This window comes from Misgurnus anguillicaudatus, chromosome 15 (genome assembly GCF_027580225.2).
Source record: "Misgurnus anguillicaudatus chromosome 15, ASM2758022v2, whole genome shotgun sequence".
In the NCBI taxonomy this organism is placed as follows: domain Eukaryota; kingdom Metazoa; phylum Chordata; class Actinopteri; order Cypriniformes; family Cobitidae; genus Misgurnus; species Misgurnus anguillicaudatus.
In genome coordinates this window covers 4651492-4671593 of record NC_073351.2, presented here as the reverse complement: position 1 = coordinate 4671593, position 20102 = coordinate 4651492, and the positions used below count along the sequence as shown (strand labels likewise).

The following is a 20102-nucleotide window of genomic DNA, read 5'->3' as shown; positions in this document are numbered from 1 at the left end:
ACAAAGACGTCAAGAAGTCTGGTTGTGATGTGCTGGAAAACCCAACCTTTTTATTTTCTACATTTTTGTGACTACAGAAATGCTGAAACATTTTAACACTGAAAAAAGCATGGTGACATCATTACTTGCATCTTTTTTTCTTTTTTCTTGCTTAGCAAACACAGAAGATGATATTGCACGGCATAGAGAACAGTAGCTAACAGGAAAGAAGAAAAAGGAAAATAAACAAACAGTTCGATAGGAAAGAAGAAGAAAAAAAAGAGCATGACGCATTACAACCTGAGAGTAATACCTACTGCATTCCTCCACTGAAACAGACACAACATACAGAGAAAACAGGCCGAGAGAGAAGAAAGAAAAGTGTCAAAACAGAATTAGCTTCGTACAAGATTCGAAATGGAAACAAGCACTATAGTTTAGCAAAAGAAAATGTCAGCAAGTTTATTTTTCAGTTTATCAAAACCTTAATCATCCTTCCTTATAATAATCATCGCTGGAAGTGGTCCCTCTTGGACCTACAAAAAATAAATATCAAAAAATGAAAACATGATTTTGTTTTCCAGCTGATTGTCTTAGGCGCTCTCAGTATTATACGGCACGCAGAGCCAAGCCTTCTATCAAACGGGAACTCCTTTTCCACGACAACCAACTGGGATAGGAATTAATGATTAGAGCAATCCCAACATTCACATATATCGAGCTATCTAAGCTAGACACTACATTAGGGGCGGGGTTAAGGGTGGGATTGGGGCGGAGCTTAGGTTTGGAAAGAGAAGGGCTGTGTGTTGCGTGCCACTTGACCTAGACTTGACCATATGAATGAACAGTTCTGTATCTCTGACTCTGTGGTATAGGAGAGGTTTTGGGTAGAGAAAACCAACACTAGAGGCGCTTAACGGGACATACAGGAAGCCCTCAGTCAGCAAACCTTGAACTAATCTGATTGTACAGCATAGTGAGATGAACAGCTCTGCTATTGTGGGCTTTATGTTTGATCCTGCTTATGTAAGAGACATAATGCTGCTTTCTTCTTTCCATTCTTTGGTATCCTTGTTCGAAAAGGACAAACACAGGCACCCAAAAGTCAATGGTGTGCAATCGTCGTGGCACCAAACTAAATTGCAATCTGTTTGTCTGTGCTTGGGATGTTATAATCTGTGTTTATACGAATCTGAGGGTCATAACTATATCATAAAGATCAACAAAGGTGTCGCGGTCACATACATCTAATGCTAACGGATAGCACTTTGAATATGGGAATATATGGGAAAATCCGTCGTTGTTTTTCACAATTCCATTTGGTGCCACTATTTGTGCAGAAGGTCCACACATCACCTTTCACCAGAAGACTTTTGGCCTCCCCATACATGCACACACCAATTCCAGTTTTTATTACAGATTTATTAGACTTTGCTCATTGTCAGCATACACGTTCGCACCAAAACTGTCAGATGGAACTAGACAGCGCCACATCAATTAAAAACCAACCCGGGGATGTGGCCCCGCCCACGGCAGACCTGCTGCCTACTAGGCTCCACCCACTACCCAAACTACACAGCAAAGTGATCAGGACTTGAAGCCCCGTGTCCCGATTGTACCATTTAGCAGGAAATGCCCCGATCAATTCAACCAAGCCTGTCTACGTCGTTGTCCCACTACGCCCACTACTGGTTCATACCCGTGCAGACAGCAAATGACCTCACAAACGCCAGTGCTTTTGAAAAATTACACTACTTTCTCTAGTACCACCAAACCTCCCCCCACACACTTTTTGTTTTGTTTAAAAATCTTTGGATGTGCAGCAATACCCATAAAACAACGATTTGAAATACAAAGAAGAAATCATTCAGAACATTTAAATAAAAAAGAAAAGAAAAAACAACACACACCGCCTGCGACGCAACAGAGAGAGGTCAGTCCTCTGGGTCTCTGTGGGCGAACCATTCAGATCTCTGGCAGTGCTTTTGTACATGGGCCAAAGTGCCAGCTAACATACAAACAAAGAGGAATGGAAATTGATCCATATATCTACACTTCAGACATAAGGCTGTAACATAAAAAGTGAATGTCCATTTTTGTTTCGTTTTTGTTTCGTTTTCTCCAAAAACCTACTATGTACAAATCTATATTTTCTACAAATACATAAATTAAAACAGAGATTAAGCCATACAAAATGCAATTAAATAAACAGAAATCACAACACGCTAGTAGAAGAAACATAGAGACACAGTATCACAGCAGTTGGTTTTACCCTGTAAAAAAGAATAGTCGAACATCCTCGAAGTATCGGAATAACACAAGGCTTTAATAAAAAATAAGCTTCTCTTGTCCTTCCTGCAAGTTCCAGTCTGATATCACAGAAACTCGCCTTTGGTGAGCAAAACTGAACAAGCCGTCAAAATAAATACTCAAAGCTTCTTTTAAGTAGTACCTAGTAACTAGTTCGGTTTTGCCTTAATCACATAAACTCTCTATACAACAGAACTGTGAAAATTTATTACTATGAGGTATTCAGATATTGACGTGCACGGCCTAATCGGTGGACACACCCACGTGTGACGTGGCGAGGGGGCGGGGCAAGCGGCGCTTAAAGCAACACCAAAGAGTTTTTTTTACCTTAAAATAACGTTTCCAAAAAAGTTTAAGTGGTTCATCCACTCAAAACAGGGTGAATGGCACTTTCACATTCGCTTTGCAGCCCTCTATCGGCCAAAACCGCACTAAAGAAGTTTCCAACCGTCGGGTAGTGGTCCTGTAGTTCGAGTGAAAACTACAAAAACTTGCTTTACGGCAGACCTACAACCCAATCAGAGCCAGCTATGCTGCAGTATTTACGACAGTGGTAATGAACAATTACGCTTCTAACCTGTAGGGGGAGCAAAGAGCCAGAGTTCTTTAGTGTTGCTTTAAAAGGGAGGTGGGCGGGAGCTTTGGTTTGTCAGCAAAAGAGTCGGAGAAAGCAAGAGAAATTCCTTTGGTATGTTTTCGTTGCATGGTTGCACTGGCAAAAGCACCACGGTGAGAGAGAAGAAATATTCCTCTTTGTTTCTTTGTCAGTGGCCTTTCCACAGGCTGAGGTATTCCGAGAGTTAAAAGGTGGGAGTCGAGAGGTTAACGGCGGTTTAACACTTTGGTTCAAGCAAGGCACTCGTCCTGTGAGTTTAACACATGTCTGCCGAGGGCGCTGTTATGCGAGCAAAAAAGAGGGAGGGAGGGAGAGAGAGAGCGAAGGAAAGGAGGGCTGGAAAACAGCATCATCTATTCATCCACCTTATCATTCATTTAGGCCGTGCAAAGAGAACAAATCTTTGGTATTCTTTGGTATCATTACTTTGATAGAAATCACGAATGGAAACGGACTGAGGTAGCATCTTTGGTTCACACTATAAATATCAGCAGGTCTTAACGTGTTTTGTCACTTTTTTTCTTTTAATCTACACGAGGAAGCAGCGCTCTTTTATATAGGTATGCTTCGATGACTTAATAGTCGTAAATACCAAATATATGTTAAAGCTAAACCACACCACACGAGACAACAGGGCCGGATATCTTAGTCTGAATGCATCTGGATCACAAACTCTATAATGCTTTCTTCCTAGTTGTGAAATGCATAGAATGCGCTCCCTTTTCTCAAACTTGGTTTTGGGTTCGGCCCCCTGATGTCGTGAAAATGATGCATTAGGCTTGCAAACAGGCTTTTAACCAGAAATGACCTCAATGAGAAATGAATGATGACATTTTAAGAAGTGACCAGTCATCTGAACTGTTTTTGTGCATTAACATGAAATGAAAATAACAATGGCACTGAAATAAACGTCCTGAGAGGAATCACACCTGTCTCTGTGGCTCTGCAAACGGCTGACATCAGGTAGGCATCAAGAGATTTTTGGAGGGAGGACGCATGGCTAAAGCATGCATGCACATTTGCTCCAGACAAAGCAATAAATACGCAAAAACATTATTCACCCATAAAAATAACGATTTGTTGAACTGATGGATATGAATATGAAAGGGTGACAGGTGCTGTTTATCTTTGGTTTTTAGCCACTGGCATTGAAGTATTTTAAACATAGATTTAAAAGGCAGGTTAAAGCTAGCAAAATCTCTCCCTGAAATAATCACAAGAATGGACTGAGGCAGGATTAGGATGTGGCGGGGGTGCGTACACACAAAGGCATATCTGACCGGTGATTGGGTTAAAATGATATGTAAATGTAGTACCTAGTATCCACGTTACCAGATTACACCACACTGAGACACACGATTCAAGGGGGCAGGCTAAAAAGTTTGGCCTGATTTAAAAATACACATGTTTCTTTGGTTCTACCATCTGTGATTGAGTCAAGATGGCAAGTGCATATGTATTCTCGGGGTTACTTTTCTAACAAATAGGAAGAAAGCACTATCCTGAGGGCAACCCGTGTCAAGATTTCACACCAGCTAATCATATTTACGCATTCAGGGCCTATTGACTTTAAGGGATGTCTACAAACGCACAGGTGAGCGTGTGACGTCAGGTCTTGAGACCCGCCTCAGTGACGTCACGGGATCTGACATCGGCGTAAATAACAACAAATCATTCCACGTTTGAGACAAATGTCAATTGTTGACGAGGAATAAGTCCGTGAATGTATCACGTTAAAAGAGACACAGGGGGAGGTGTGTTGAGATGGGCACGACCAGTGATTGGAGTGTAACTTCTTTTTTTTTCTTTTTTTTTTGCAGTATGTCAGACACGGACCAACAAAGTCCTAAATGCGGGTCAAAGGAGTCTTTGGTGTTTTCTCTTTGGATATTATAAATATCGTTTTTGTACAAGTTTTAAGGGCAAAACGCTGTCTAAAATTGTCTCTTTGTAAGTGTTCTTTGTTTAAAGCTTTTCCACCGAAGTTTGTTTGTTTTTTTCTCCATCATGCTTTGGTACAAGTGCTTGAGGAGTTGACCGGGTTCGAGCTGCCGTCGTCCAGCCACTTATCGAGGCTCCGCCGACGCGCGTTCATGAAGAAGTTGCTGACGGTCGCGAGCTCCAGACCCAGCTGCTGAGAGATGGTGATTTGTAACTCTTTGGACGGGCGCTTGTTCTCTTTGAATATTGCATGTAAAGTCCGACGCTGGACGTCGGTGAAGACCAACCGGGGCTTCTTGGAGACGCTCCCCCGCTCGCCTTTACCGTGCTCCAGCTCCTTTCTCTTGCACGCTGAAACAACAAAAGATTGACATGCAAGAGTCAGACATTAAACTCATAAATCTTTGCCAGACAAATATGAAACATGAGTATGGTGCATTCTGGAGCAGGCCCATTTATTTCGAGATTTTTGCTTTTAAAAATAAACATGTCTACGCAAATAAAAAATATGGTTCTTCACGACAATTGTCTCTTTCTCTCATTTAACAAAACAAAGCTAACCAAAACAAAGGCAGCGACAATGCTTGTGAAGGAACTGTCCATGGTACTGATTCAGCCATAATCACATGCAGCCAATCAGATCACATAGTGTCTGTAAATAAACGAAAACAAATATCAATTTATTAAACATATATATTTAAATACTCGCGTTCCTACAAACATTAGGCTACAACGTTTTCTTTCTGTTTGCTTTTTAGTGGACGGCGTAACTGTTACAGAGGAGACCACAAGGTGGCGCGACGAGCTTAACAAATGTGGCGCGACCCCTGTCCAGCAAGGTATTTACTTAAATGCATCAGCACTAGTGTGTTTCCATGAACCTACACGTTGTTAATATTTAAATAACATTTCTGCATTTCTATGTCTCATTCAATTTGCATATTACATGCATTATTATATTAATTACACTTTTATTTAAGGCACGAACCGAGCAGTTTGGTTAAATTAACCCTGAAAATGTTTATGTTTGACCCAACAATGGGTTACACTCTAAAAACAAACGGTGCTATATAGCACCAAAAGTGGTTCTTTGCTCGTAATCATAGAAGAACCGTTTTTAGTGCCATATAGCACCGGTGAAGCACCAGTGAAGCACCTGTGTAGAACCATATAGTGCTATGTAGAACCATATGTGGTGCTATATGGCCCCTATTTGGTTCTACACCGGTGCTTCACCGGTGCTATATGGCACTAAAAACTGTTCTTCTATGATTACGAGCTAAGAACCACTTTTGGTGCTTTATAGCACCGTTTGTTTTTAGAGTGTAAAACAACCCAGCATTTTGGGTTTAAACAACCCAGCCTAAGGTTGGAGTATAACCCAGAGGGTTGGGTTTGTTCCTTGCTGACCCAGCGCAAGGTTGAAAAATAACCCAGCATTTTGTAGACCATAATTAATTCAATAATATTAAAATGTATGACTAAACATAATTTTATATAAATAAAACTGCATATGCAATTGTGTGTATATATTTACATTTGCCATTTATGCTTACAAATATCTTAACCTTGTAAAGTATTTTTTATCACACTATATTAATGTTTTGTAGCCTAAACGTGTTTCTTTTTGTATCAATTTTGAGCCAATATAGATGTGTAAAAAACAACAAAACTATTCACGGGGACAGTTTCAAAACGTTGGGTAAATATTAACAAAAGCAAATGAGCTCGCTATCAGGTGCCATAAATCAAAACGGTGTCCATACACAAGGCCGCTGTGACGAGACTCATTCAGATTCCCAGGGAAATAACTGCGAACTTTTTATCCTTCAACACAGTTGATCATCACAGATACTGTTTGTCTGCAAATCATTAGTCAGGCGCCAGATAAGCGCGAATACGAGGGCGCGTCCACGGTCACTTATTTCACAAAGTGGCTCCAGCATCACATTAAGACGTAACAAATCTTACGATCAGGCTAAAATAGCAATTAATAAACACGGTGCTTTACACCCCAATAGTAAACATAACACATATCATACAGCGTAATAACATGAACAGATTAGTAGTAGTTCGTGTTAGCCTGCATGCAAACCGAAATATGAAAATATATTTAATTTCGTTATATTTAAATGTACGTTATCTAATCGTATATTAAACAAGAAAATATAACAGTGCAGGATCAATTTTTTTTGGATAATATGAATAGTTATATTTGGTTAAGTCAGTTATAAGTTAGACCTAAAAATTGTTTTTCTGCCAATTGTAGGGTTTCTTTGATTTTTTTTTTTTTTTTGTTGCCTTAATTCAATAATAATGATGATAATAATAATAATAATAATCTATTTAACCCAATATCATACTTACTTATAATAAATCGGGTCAAATAATGTTACGTGTCATAATAAAACAAGACAAAGATTACTTCCGTGTTTTTCAAAATAATGTCTAAAAATTATTTAAATAAAGTTTTTAGCACAAGCAAATATTATAACGTTACACAACGTTAAAATATGAGAATCACAGTTCAGGCAAAATACAAAAAGACTTAATCGAGAAAATCACCAGTATTAAAATCATGAGACTGTTATGTGTAAAAGAGCTGTAAAGTGAAATACTGCTGAGTGGTCTACTGTCTTACATTACTAAGGAAAAGGAGAAGGGAACCGCATTTGAATAATCAATATACCAATTCTATATTTACCTCTCTGTAGGCCGATCACATACCCTCAGCCACGTGTACTTAATCAATAATATACATCACATTCACTCATTCCAATATAATTTCACGGAATTAGAAAATAGACTCACTAAATCAAAAGAAAATGAATGTAACTGACATATTACAAAAAGCAAAACATCAGTTCAATAAAAATAATAATAATTATATTTATAATAATAATAACTCGAAAAAATAAAAAAAGAACGCAACTTCCCTTTTTTTTTCAAACATGAAAATATTTGTATTAAATAAATCTTAAAATACAATAAGTGAATGAGAAAGCAAAATGTATTCTGTACATTCTGTAAATAAAATGTTCTGATTCAAACGTTGGAAGGCCTTTACTATACAGAATACAAAAACGCGATGCAAAAACCCATAACAAGGCTTGCAAGCTAAATCTCAGTCAAAACCAAACGAACAAATTCAGCCAAACCTTACTGCATTACGCATTATACACTGATCATAATACAATCTAAATCTACTGAAGAAAAAAGAAAAGCAATTGAAATAATGAGTAATGCATAAGCCCAGACATCTAAAATGACACACACACAGAGATCACTGATATCGTCATAAACCTTCTAATTTAAATCCATCAACAGTAAAGTGCAACATTTATTTCACAATTGTTTTTTTCTTTCATGCATAAATACAGTTTTTACTCTTGTATATGGAATATACGATGAGTGCTGCAAACACTATTGGAGATGCTCTTGTCTGTTTTCGCTACTGGCTCTGAACGGATCAGTGGCCCCCAAAGCCACCCAATTGATTGTAATTCTCATGAGGCGAATTAATGGAGGCCCAATCAGTTAATTAAGAAAAGCTTCACAGCGAGCACGCCAGTTGAGCTAGACAATGGATAAAAAGATCCGACTATAAGACAGAAGAAAAACATGTTCCTTTTCTGCAAACCAAAACACACTGCGACACGCTTTCAAAGCCCATTTCAGCAGTGCGCGCACACACACACCATTTTGCGCGTATTTGCGCAGATCAGTCGAAAACACACATGCAGTACGTGTGTCCACATGTAAATATAACATGCAGTTATATCTTAAAACAGGTTGATCAATGACCATAAACGGATGGACGACTGGACAGTGGACCAGTCTCGTTTATTTTCACATGGAGACAATGGGACTGTATCTATAGCTTCCCATGCATACATTTCTGATCCCAAACTATTTATGTCGGTCCATGTTTCCTGGGTCGATGTTCACGATGTTGTAATTCAACCTTCACACGCTCGTCAAATAGTCCAAAACAAACAACAGGCCAAAACAAACCCATTCCTAACGATTTATATCTAAGGGATCACTTTACCCAGGTGGTCAATATTACGCACACGCTTGAGTTTGAAGGTATCAAAGTACAACGAAGTGGCAGGACTAGAATAACAATATTAAAAACTATGAAGCCTTATGCAAAAAAGCATCACAAAAATGATTCATGTATAGGCCACTTATTGATGCGCGCGAAGAACTGCAATGAGTGTGATACGGATGAGAAGATAAGAAGTGTGTATTACCTATTGTTCTCTCACCTGCGAGCCTGAGCGCTGACATTCTCTGAAACTCAGGCTCCTGCAGCCATTTCCACATCCTGCGAAAGGTCTCTCGGCCGGACTTGAGCTTGCTCCACGGTTTAGGGTTCCGAAGCAGGTCCGAAAGCGTCCCCTGCGAGCGGCACAGCACCCTCTGCGCGAAGATAGCCTGCGGGATGCTGTATCTTTTCAGTTCCGTCGTGATCCTCTGGGCCACTTCTTTGGTATTGACCTCTTCCATCTGACCCGAATTGCTGCCGTTGTTGAGCTGCGATCCGGGCATGGAAGAGTGGTTCTGCTCCCGTGTGGAGCCCAGCACCTGGCCGTGGCCCTGGGCGTTAAGATGGGCGTGAGGGTGGTGATGGATGCCATTTAACTGTACCATGCTCGCCGAGGACGCGCTCATGTGCTGCTCCCCGTGTCGAGCCAGCATCGCGGGGTGGTGTGCCTCGAATCCGTTGGGCGTAAGCATCTTCTCGGCGGGCATGGTGGCCCCGGGGTGCGCGTAAGGCGGCAGACCTTGCTGGGAGTTGTGGATGCCGCTCAGTCCAGACCCAGACAGGGGCGATAGGCTCTGTCCCATGCTGGTCACATCCTTGTGGTAAGGAGAGTAAAGATTGTTCATCGGGGCCAGACCCCTATCGTCCCTCATCAAGGTAAAGCTCCCGCTGACGTTGCCCGGAATCCTTTGGTGCGGGTGATGATGGTGGTGGTGATGGTGGTGATGATGGTGATGGGGGAATTTGTCGGAGACGGTGGAGATCGGCGGTAAGGGCTGTAACGGGGTGAGAGTTGTGTAGGTGCTGCTCATGCTCATCCCGGGGGGAGCCTCGCACGCCATGCCCATGGCCGGGTGCAGGTGGGTGGCGAGCCCGGGGTGCTCCGGGGGCCGGTGGTGATGATAGTCGCCGCTGTCCAGGATTGATGCCATACCCATGGAGCGCGCATGGGCTGACAGACTGCTCCGATGGCTTCTGTGATGAGAGCTGTCTCCGGTCATGAGATCCGCTGCGCTGGGTTCATGGCTGACTCCGTGCAGATCGCCAATGTTCTCCATAGACAGCTGGGCGTTCATTATACGTGCAAGCGAGTGGACAAATCATCTATCTGATATAGCGGAGCAGTGTCCAAAGAAGTGCGCTCATCAGAAAAAAAGTTCCGGTTTTTATATCTCTTTTGTCTTAAATACTGTTTCTTTCCTTTATATTTTTTCTTTTCTTTTTGGTATGTGTTATAAAGTTTTGTAATTTTTCTGACCGCCTCGGTGAAGAAATGTTAAGGCCCCCGTTCCTTCAGCAGTGCATGGTGTCAGTGTGCTCGCGTCCCTCGCCATCTCTTGCCATGTCTGCTGTTGTTTCGCTCGCTGCTCAGTGCTGCGGCTGCCGCTCCACACTCCCGAGCATGCGCGCTGCTCCCAGCCCTCTGACGTCACTTATTAAGGAAGTTGCACCCCATTTCTATTAAACAGGAATACCTCCTCCTGGGCATATACTGTAGCTTGAGTAGCCTATAACCTCACATCAACCATTATACATAAAATACCAACAAAAGTGTTTTAATTATTTGGATGAACAATATAAAGTCCGATCCTAAACGACTATATAAATGAAATAAAGGCAATTTATTAAGAGAGCCTCCTTAATGGATGCAGTAAACATATTTCCGGGTCTACCTGAGGGCTCTGCATATTTAACATTCAAATTAATGTTTACATACATTCAGGTACGACTGCAAAAAGATAGGCTATACAATACATGCAAATATTATATAGTGATTTTCAAAATGTAAGCAATTAAATAAATCAGACACTAATTATAACATATACTTTATTTTTACACAAAAAATCCAAACATCCCAAAGTACAGATTGCCGAATGTGAGTCATCCTGTAGCATGCAGAGTTGGACTTTTAGAGGGATCAGGCACAGACGGACTGGTAATAGGCAGAGAAAGGCTGGACAGATGTTTCTATTGTTGTGCTATTAAGAGTAACGAACCAAGCCATCAGGAGTGAGTCCCGCTTCCGTGGCCTGGCGGAATAATGACACAGCACATTACGTTTCATGGGTGAACTTCATTCTGGACCTAAATGAGCAGGGCAACCCTGTTTATTTTTAGGAAAAACATATCAAATCGACGAAAGCTTTTTTGTGGAGCTATTGGACTACAAAACAAAAGTTTGAAAACAAATCACAAAAAATACACAAAAATCTTTACAATATACACTTATAAAATTAAAGTGCTCAAAAATTAAATGTAAAATTAAATTTAAATTAAACCCATTTTTGGTTCCCCAACCATTCAGTCCCATGTTCTTGAAAGAACCACTTCTCATTACCTTTTTATAGTTTTAAGAACCTGCTTGCCACTACAAAGCTTTGGTAAGACAGAAATGTTATACTGATGTTAAAGGTTCTTTATAAACATAGCCTACCGCAAAAAAAAAAAAAGTTATTTAATGGCATCGCGTTGCACATGTATTTAAAAAGTGTGGATTGCACAATTAAGAACAACGCAAATCACAATACGAGGGTTGCCATTACATAAATACATTACATAAATAATATCAGGACAGTTATAAAAACCCCTCCCACAGAGATATCACCTTGCACGACTTCACATTGTTATTAGTTAAATTCGACTCCAGAAGTCAGTTTCATATGCATTCAAGCGAGAGAATGAGATAACTGGACAGTTAAGATCCCGGCGAAAGCGTCCAAGCCCGGGTGGGGTGACAGCTTGCAGCGGTCAGTCCTGAGGGGCCCCTGCTTTTGGGCCCCGCTCGCGCTCGTTGGGGACATGTCAAAGGTGACGCTTCAAGACTCCTGAAGCTAACAGCTGCGAGGGAGAGCGACAGATTAACTTTTTCAGACTTTTTCTTGATTCTTATGGACCTGCTTAGTGACAAAACACACATACATCTGTCAGGGTCAAGAACAATACCACAAAGATTAACGAGTTAAGAAGAACAATGAAAAGAATGAATCAGTTAAATTGCGACAAATTAGAAGTCAACTCAGATCGTTAATGAAGATTTGACAAGACATACTCGTACTATTTATAATTATTATTACAATATTTATTAAGGCTTGTATTGAAAGGTAAAGTATAATAATTCGTATAGTCAGAAGTCTATTCAGAGGAGAAAAAACTGTTTTATATGAAATAGCCTATTATAAAAAATACATTATTATTTAAAAATAAAAGAAACATATTTACAGTGATTTACAGTAGTGGTAACAAACATTTTAACACACGCTATCATTTTTTTCACATAAACAAAAGGGCAAGCCGTACAGTGCAGGCTTTGCATTATCACCATCGACCATTAATTTGATGAAAAAGATCGTATTCAAGCACGAAATTTAGCAGCAAGCCACATCTGCGCACATTCTCATAGTGGTCGATATTTTTCATTCGCACTCGTGTCTCCGTGACGTGCCCAGCGGTGTGTGTGCGCGCGGGTGTGCATGTGTGGGGGTTTATGGAGGGTCTTTCTGTTGAGGCCTACACCTATATTTGTCTTTTAGCCTCTAAAACCTGAATTTACATGCCTTTTAACTGTATACATGATCGGTGACAAGAATATTGACATAAGAGAAACGCACATAAATATGAGAAATCAATCTCACAAAATTATTACATGCAAACATTTTTCATATCAATATGAATAATTTTCCTACTGTTTATTAAATTTAAAATCTTATGTGGAATTGATTTTTGTAACAAATATTCAGTTAAATTAAAAATTGTCATTTAAAATATTAAATAAAAAAAATCTATAATATATTAGATGTCTGTAAAATAGAAGAAACTATTTTTTTTAAATAACATAAAAATAAAATATGATAAAAATAAATAAAATATGTTTTTAGAATTCTCAAAGCAAGTTTAAATGTTACTACGAGTTATGTCATAAGCTGATTTAAAGGAACATAGATGAGACAGAGAAGGGAGTGCCAATGACGAAAATATCGATTATAAAAAATACTCTTCGTTTAACATTTCTTAATGGGGTAGGTGCACTCACTCACAAAGAATATTCAATTATTTAAAGACTTCTGCCCTGAACTTTTCCTCAAATCGTTAATTGGGCGCCTGTGTTTTTTATATGTGGAGAAGAGTTTTAAAGCTCTTCTACTTTAAATATGAATCAAAGGCAAACCTGAGCACTGTAATGTCACTAAACTGCAGCGCCGATCGATTCAGAACCAAACATTAACTAGACAGGTTAGTGCTTATTTATAAATACATATTTGTAAATATTACTGTTTTTGATAAACATATAAACGTGGTTGACGTAAAGATTTAAATCGTTGTTTGATTGTTGAAATATGTTTCTTCTATATTGCGCAATAAATTATTTTCTTTTTTAATTATGCAGAAAGACTTGTCCACTGTAAGTTGTACTGACAGGCACACAAAAACTTTGGTTTATAATTAAAATGTGCTTTTAAATCGTATATTTGTCTTAGATATTCTTACAAATTATAAAGTGATTTTCATATTGTCATATTTCTTCTTCTTATTATTATTATTATTATTAGTAATTATCAGTGTATTAATTATAACTTGTTTTGTGTGAAATATATATGCAAAACTTTTGAACAGCGCGGTATTAAATTTAAAAGACAAGAAACTTTTACGAACATAATTCTCCAGGGGCTTATATTAATTCTTTTGATTTATAATTACAGTATATCAATTCAACAATGATTTATTTATGTACTATGAGTGTCCACTAATGGATGAGCCTTCACACATTAAACGGCAAAGGGGAAACAATTTAATATCTAAGACGCAAGCCTTAAAATAAGGCCTCTGAGATATTTCTTTTTGAAATATGGATTATTGTTATCTGTAAGATTCACCGGTCTCAATGCTTTCAGGAAAGGGGGTGATTGAAATATGCAACAATCGATTCTAGATTACATTAGCGGATCAATTTCTTTCAATTGAAAGTAGAGTGAAAAGATACAATTACAGCAACACTTTGGATGAAATAAGTAACTGGAAGTGTTAATTGATTGATTTAACAGGATCAGTTGAAGCTCATTCGAAACTAATGTGTCCAACAAGCACTAATAAATTCAGCTGGCCTATTTTGATTCAACAATATTTTCAATTTCTACACGTGTGGAATCAATAAATCGACTTCTGAAAAATGTTTTTCAGATCTAGCCGTGTTTTTCTAATAATAAAGGAAGTTGATGTGTTGCATAAATGAATGGTTATAATTTGATCAATTTTTTTCTGGACTAGACCAGCAAAGGTTGTGTAAAATAAAACGCATTACAAAGTTAAATATAATAATGTATAAAAACAAAGGTAAGACAATGTTTTATAAAAGCCGCATTTGCCGAAAACACCTGATGTTGTTGTAGTTTTAAGGACCACATCTGGACTGATGTGTTGTTGACCCCTAAATAAATAGACAGTCTATAAATTAAAGTAATTATTTTCAACTGTAATCTTGTGAATGTCCACAACCAATTTATTCCAAACTATCACGACACTCTCCACTTGTATGGCATTGCTAAAAAATAATAATCCAGTACAACCTCCAGAAATTATGTTTTATTGTTATGTGTTAGTTGCTTTCCATTTTAGATAACACGTAATATTATATTCATAAAAAGTTTTATTTAAAAAAGTAGTGTTAATATAATTAGCTATACTTTAAACAACAGAAGTGTATTAGCTGCTCTTGTTTAGCAGGGGTAAGTGTGAAAACACTATAGGAGCACACACATATATTATATATTATGTTAATGCCATGCTATCACATTCATAGAAGAGTGCCATAGTTTGTAAGAAAAACTTACATTTGCGGATGGTCATTCTACTCTACATTATGTTTCAACTAAATATTAAATAAATATCAGGAAGTATATTTATGGTTTATCAATACATACATCAAATAGTCCAATGCATTTTACATTTGACTGGCCATTCTTTAAAGCAAACAGAACGACCATTCTCCTTTTTCTTGCTTATCTCTCTAAATTACTTGCTGAAACTTACAGAAAATGTAAGAACTCTGATTGCAGTGCTTTGTAAAATGGGTGTGCACAGACAGACCCGAATCCATTCAGATACATAAACACACGAGCCTTAACCTGATTATCATAATTAATAAGGATAACAGGTGACATTTAGTGACCCGACGCGGCAGATATTTTTAAAGGCTGTTTCTGATCCAATTATAATGAGGCAGTGAAACACGAACCCTCGAACCACGCTCATCTGCAAACACAGATATGTGCCACAGTCCAGACACACCCCACAGTAAGATGTGCATGGATTCTGTAACTGATGGATGCACGATTTTACACGGATTATTCTGAATATATTGCGTGGGAAGTGTGATATAGCGCATCATTTACTTCACTGCGGCAGTGGTAAACATGGACATGTTTTAAACACCAGTCTTTAAGATCAGTAAAGTGTGCAGGACGCCAAATGTCACCGCATCTAGTATCCAAAACAACATATATAGTCATCACACAGAGATTCTTGTCCACACACACACGCACAAGAATACACCGACACGCACACACACACACACGCGCGCGCGCGGGCACACACACATACACACTTTCCATGCTTACACGAAGCGGTCTTTAAAACAGGATTTCACTTCCATCGCCAAAGACATCATCAATGCCAAACCGTGCACAAACATGTACCTGTAAGTTTTTATCGGTTGTCCACAGTTTTTCACTTTGCACTAATCATTTGACGGACAGTTTGTTCGCTACGTTCCGTTGGCTAAGCGCTTCGTGCGTCCATCCCGAGCGTCTCTTTCAGCTGGATAATCGCTTTCCTTCATTTCCTCGATCAAATCACAGCATCCACGGGCAAAAACTCCGTATCTGTCGGCGTTGTTGACTCGTTGCAATGCTCTTTATTCTGCCTTATCCGTGCATTTAAAGATGCGCGTGCATTTGAATAGCCGAGCGAGCGCTTATGGATCCGGCGCGAGCTGAAAGAGAATCAGTATGCAAATTATTTCAGTAACAATCGAAATGTTCGATCTGTGATCTGCGCACTCGCGTCTCTCCCTCACATACACACGGCAAGCGCTTTCTCCATAAACATTAGACTGTGAAAATGTTTTATACACATAATAATACTCGGTTCTATGTCCACATTTTTTTTTATCAACATATTGATCATTTAGAGATGCCGGAAAACGTTATTTAAAACGATTCAATTTGTTATAAAATATGACAACAGCAGAAGATTTAAAAAATATGAATTCAATATGACATTAAATAAAAAGGCTATTATAATATAATATTATTATTTTAAAACACTGCATGAATACTGCAAAACATTGAACTACACTCTTAAAAATAAAGGTGCTTAAAAGGTGCTTCATAGAAGAAAGGTTTTTTTAAAGAAAAATGTATTTATACATTTTATAATCTGTAGAACCTTTAGGAACCTTTTATCAAACAGAAATGTCCTTATGTTAAAGATGCTTTAAAGAACCATCTAGACAAAAAAGGTTCGTCTGTGGCATCGTGAAGCACCTTAATTTTTAAGAGTGTATGTCCTCTATAGAATAATGTATATTTCTTTAGTTTTTCTATATGAAAGACAGCAAGTGCAGTTAGCTCGATAAAATATAATTATTTGCAATAACTATATGCAATAAACTTAATGTGTTTCTTTTAACAAAGCCATTTATCTATCGATATTTATTTTTAAATAATTTATATGGTCGCTGATGAACGCATATGGTCCGTGTTCCTTTAGCATTCATCTGCCCAATGTAATCAACACCGTGTGATCAATTCAGATTTCACCCACTACATATAATGTTCATCTGCCTATAACCAGCTTTTTACCAGGCGAAATATGGGTGTTTAATTACACGTAAGACTTAAAAAATTAGCTTGCACTAAAATCCAATAATACATGTATATAATTATTAAATTTGAAATTGTAGCTAAATGCAACAAATATCATAGTTAACTATATATGTCTCACACATCTGTATTAAGTCACATGTATATATCTGAATGCATTCAGTAATATTTGTAAAAAATTTTCCTCACATTTCCTTGTATTTTTTTAGCACGACCTTATTGTACTTTTAGGGGTGGGGATGTTACAGTAGCTCCAGGATAAGGATCACAGAGAGACCAACCTAACATTGAACTGTTACATGTATTTGAGCTTCATCTTGGAGTTACAGACCATCTGCCATTGATATGGGTTTCAGGATGGCGGGTCAAGGGTCACTGACTCAAGGTTCAAATGGCAACCAATGGTCACTCCATAGGATCTGGGTGCTCGTTTCACCTTATTTTAGTGCTGATGATCACATTCTAAATGTTTTGCTTCAAAAGCACGCCATGTAAACTCATTCACAAACCCCTACAGCCATGTTTGAATTACAATTCATGTAGGGACTGAGAATTGCCGTGGTAGCATCCAAATGTGGCTTTATGGTAAATTCATAACACACACACATACACAGGCAAACAGAGCAGGATCTGAATTATTCAGATTTGGGCACGGAGCAAATACCAGTGCTGTATCTGTACCACAATGCGGTTTCCGAGCAGACCAGAGCTTGTTGATAAATCAGGCTTTGGCCATGATAATCTTTCATCATTAATATTTAATTAACAGGAGGCAGCTCGGTGCCTGCGCTGTATGGAGACTTAATTTAGCAGCTCAGTCCAGCCGTACAGGCATTGGTCTCACAATGATGTTTTCAAAAGAATTTGTGACTACAATTATTACTGAAATTAAAATGATAAAAATGAAGATGCAACATACAAAGAGTCAGATCATAGATAGATGTAGTAGATAGACATACACTATATCTGACTTATTGATATATGCATTAGCAGTGCAGACAGTGTTTTTGTTTACATTTTAAAAACGCAACGTCTTGGGAGATTAAGTATGGTGCATGGATGGTAACAGTGTCTGAAAGCTTTCAAAGCCATCTGACTGCCATTTTTAGAAATTGACACAAGCGATGTGTATAGATCTGTATTGAGCATAACCTTCTTTAGGGATGCTGGTATTTCAGACACTGCTGTAAGCTGTGTGTAATGTGTGAGAGATATTATCACACATATATGTTTGTACAGATGACACACACAGCTAGGAAAAATTATAAACATAATCACAATTAATTAGATAGCAATTAAATTAAATAGACAGCAATTTTGCTGTAATCCTACCAATGCCAAATAATCTTAGCTGTATGGTCCATTTTCATTTTTTTTTTGTATGTCAACATGTGTCATATTTGTGCATTTTTAATTTCCATCAAATATTATAAGGAAAACATCCAAGATAAAGGTGAGATGTGACTGGCAACATCTGAGCTATTTGATTCTCTCTGTGGACTAGAATGTCATTAAAACACTTCAAAGTTTCTACTTTGTGGAAAAGAGCAATAATCTATTCTTTCCACAAGGCAAACGAGGACATTTTTCATTTTTCATCCCTTTTCATAGCAAGGCCGAGCACTCTGACAATAGAAGAATTCCTGCGTGCCGAGAGAAGCCCGAAAATCAGCTTTCCAAACAATTACCTGCAAAGCCCCGGAGATAAATTATCACTCGGCTGCTTGCCTGCATGCAGAAACTTTACTGCTGAGAAAACCAGACGCTGATGGATCTGTCATCGGCTACACACGTCCTCGAATTTATGTGTATGTTCTGCCCTGCCCACAGGTGTCTCTGGGCAAATGCTGCTATCACAGTCCTCATTGTTCTCCATTGTTCGACTAATCTATGTGTTGGTTAAAGCATTACTAAAACAGCTAGTGGCTGGTAAACACTACTGAGAGGTAAACTTTCCCACTCTCACAAAGAAACATGTTTTGTTAGCTTTATATTACGCTTAATATTATATGATATAATTTATTCCCAGATTTAAAATAATCATCACAGATTTAAAGTGGAATAAATGATCAAAAACTGCATAATGAGATCCATGAATACTGTCGCTCCAGCATCGCTTTGAGACAGAAAGATGTACGTTCCTCTGTGAGACCGAGGCACACATACACAGTTTGTGTGTCTTTGTGCCACAGAGATGTTATTTTCCCCAGAAGGGATGATAAAGCCGATCAATACACACATACCGGCCTGCGGGCATTCAGTCTACAGTCCAGTGAAATATCGAGGTGGACCATCGTGTTTGGATCAGCCCCACCACGGGCGGCTGAGATCTTTCAAAAGGAGCACCTTTAAATGAAGGAAAAAAGCACAAAACCTCTGCATTCGAGTAAAACAAGCAAGCCACCTGAGTTTCAAACTCAAAGTTGGTCCTAATCCAATGCACAACAAGACTTGACTGTTAGCATCAGAGTTTGTTTACTGCACTGTTCTGATCTAAGCCCATCTGACGCTGCCTTCAGGTCTGATTCTTCAACATGCTTGCAATGCAACATATCCGTTCAGGTAATTGAATTTGAGAGAAATATGCTTTTGAGAGAGATATGTTTGACGGTAAGTGAAACAGTCCAGTCAGCTTGTTATAGGTGAGCGTGTTTTGGTGTGTAGTATAGCAGTGGCATTCATTACAGTACACCGGCAGATAGATTTCAAATATATTTGGAATGGAATTGAATATATTTTAGGTTAGTCTGTTTGAATTGAAGATAAAGTCAAGAGGTTTGACATGAGCGAGTTTGATTTAGAATAGGTTTGATTTGGTTTGTGCAAGTTTGTATGTGTCTCTAAATGCACTTTCAGATAAGTGTAAGGATTTAAGGTGATTTTGGAGTTTCAGAAAGTGTTTGTGCTGGTTGGGGTAGGTTTCTGTGATAGTTTTGGCAGCATTTGTATATATATTGTAAATGAAGTTCTGACAAGGTGAGAAGAAATTTCCTTCTGCAGAGAAGATTGTATTTAGCACTGGAATGACCAACAACCAATTTGTTAGTTAGTGCAGTATCATTTATTGTAGACCTGATGCAACTGTACCAGAATGAACAAATTAATCTCA

General features: G+C 38.5%; 1 protein-coding gene and 1 long non-coding RNA gene across 7 annotated transcripts; one reads left to right on the top strand and one right to left on the bottom strand.

The window, feature by feature from the left end:
* Window positions 1-13: 13 nt before the first annotated feature.
* Window positions 14-16190, bottom strand: onecut1 (one cut homeobox 1). Of its 5 annotated transcripts, none has more exons than XM_055175076.2 (3): window positions 15806-16190; window positions 9103-12013; window positions 14-5197 (listed from the first exon to the last, which is right to left on the bottom strand). In XM_055175076.2, exons 2-3 carry the CDS (start codon window positions 10190-10192, stop codon window positions 4911-4913), a joined length of 1377 nt encoding a protein of 458 aa, XP_055031051.1. In that variant the 5' UTR covers window positions 10193-12013; window positions 15806-16190; the 3' UTR covers window positions 14-4910. The 5 variants fall into 5 exon arrangements, with proteins under 5 accessions (XP_055031051.1, XP_055031050.1, XP_055031049.1 ...); XM_055175075.2 differs by having other exon boundaries at window positions 9103-12010; XM_055175074.2 differs by having other exon boundaries at window positions 9103-11954.
* On the top strand, window positions 3777-19818 carry LOC141349673 (uncharacterized). 2 transcript variants are annotated; one of them, XR_012357620.1, is made up of 3 exons: window positions 3777-3868; window positions 5605-5685; window positions 18605-19818. It is a non-coding gene; the product is annotated as an uncharacterized lncRNA (long non-coding RNA). The 2 variants fall into 2 exon arrangements; XR_012357619.1 differs by lacking the exon at window positions 18605-19818 and adding an exon at window positions 6171-6637 and having other exon boundaries at window positions 5605-5888.
* Window positions 19819-20102: the final 284 nt, after the last annotated feature.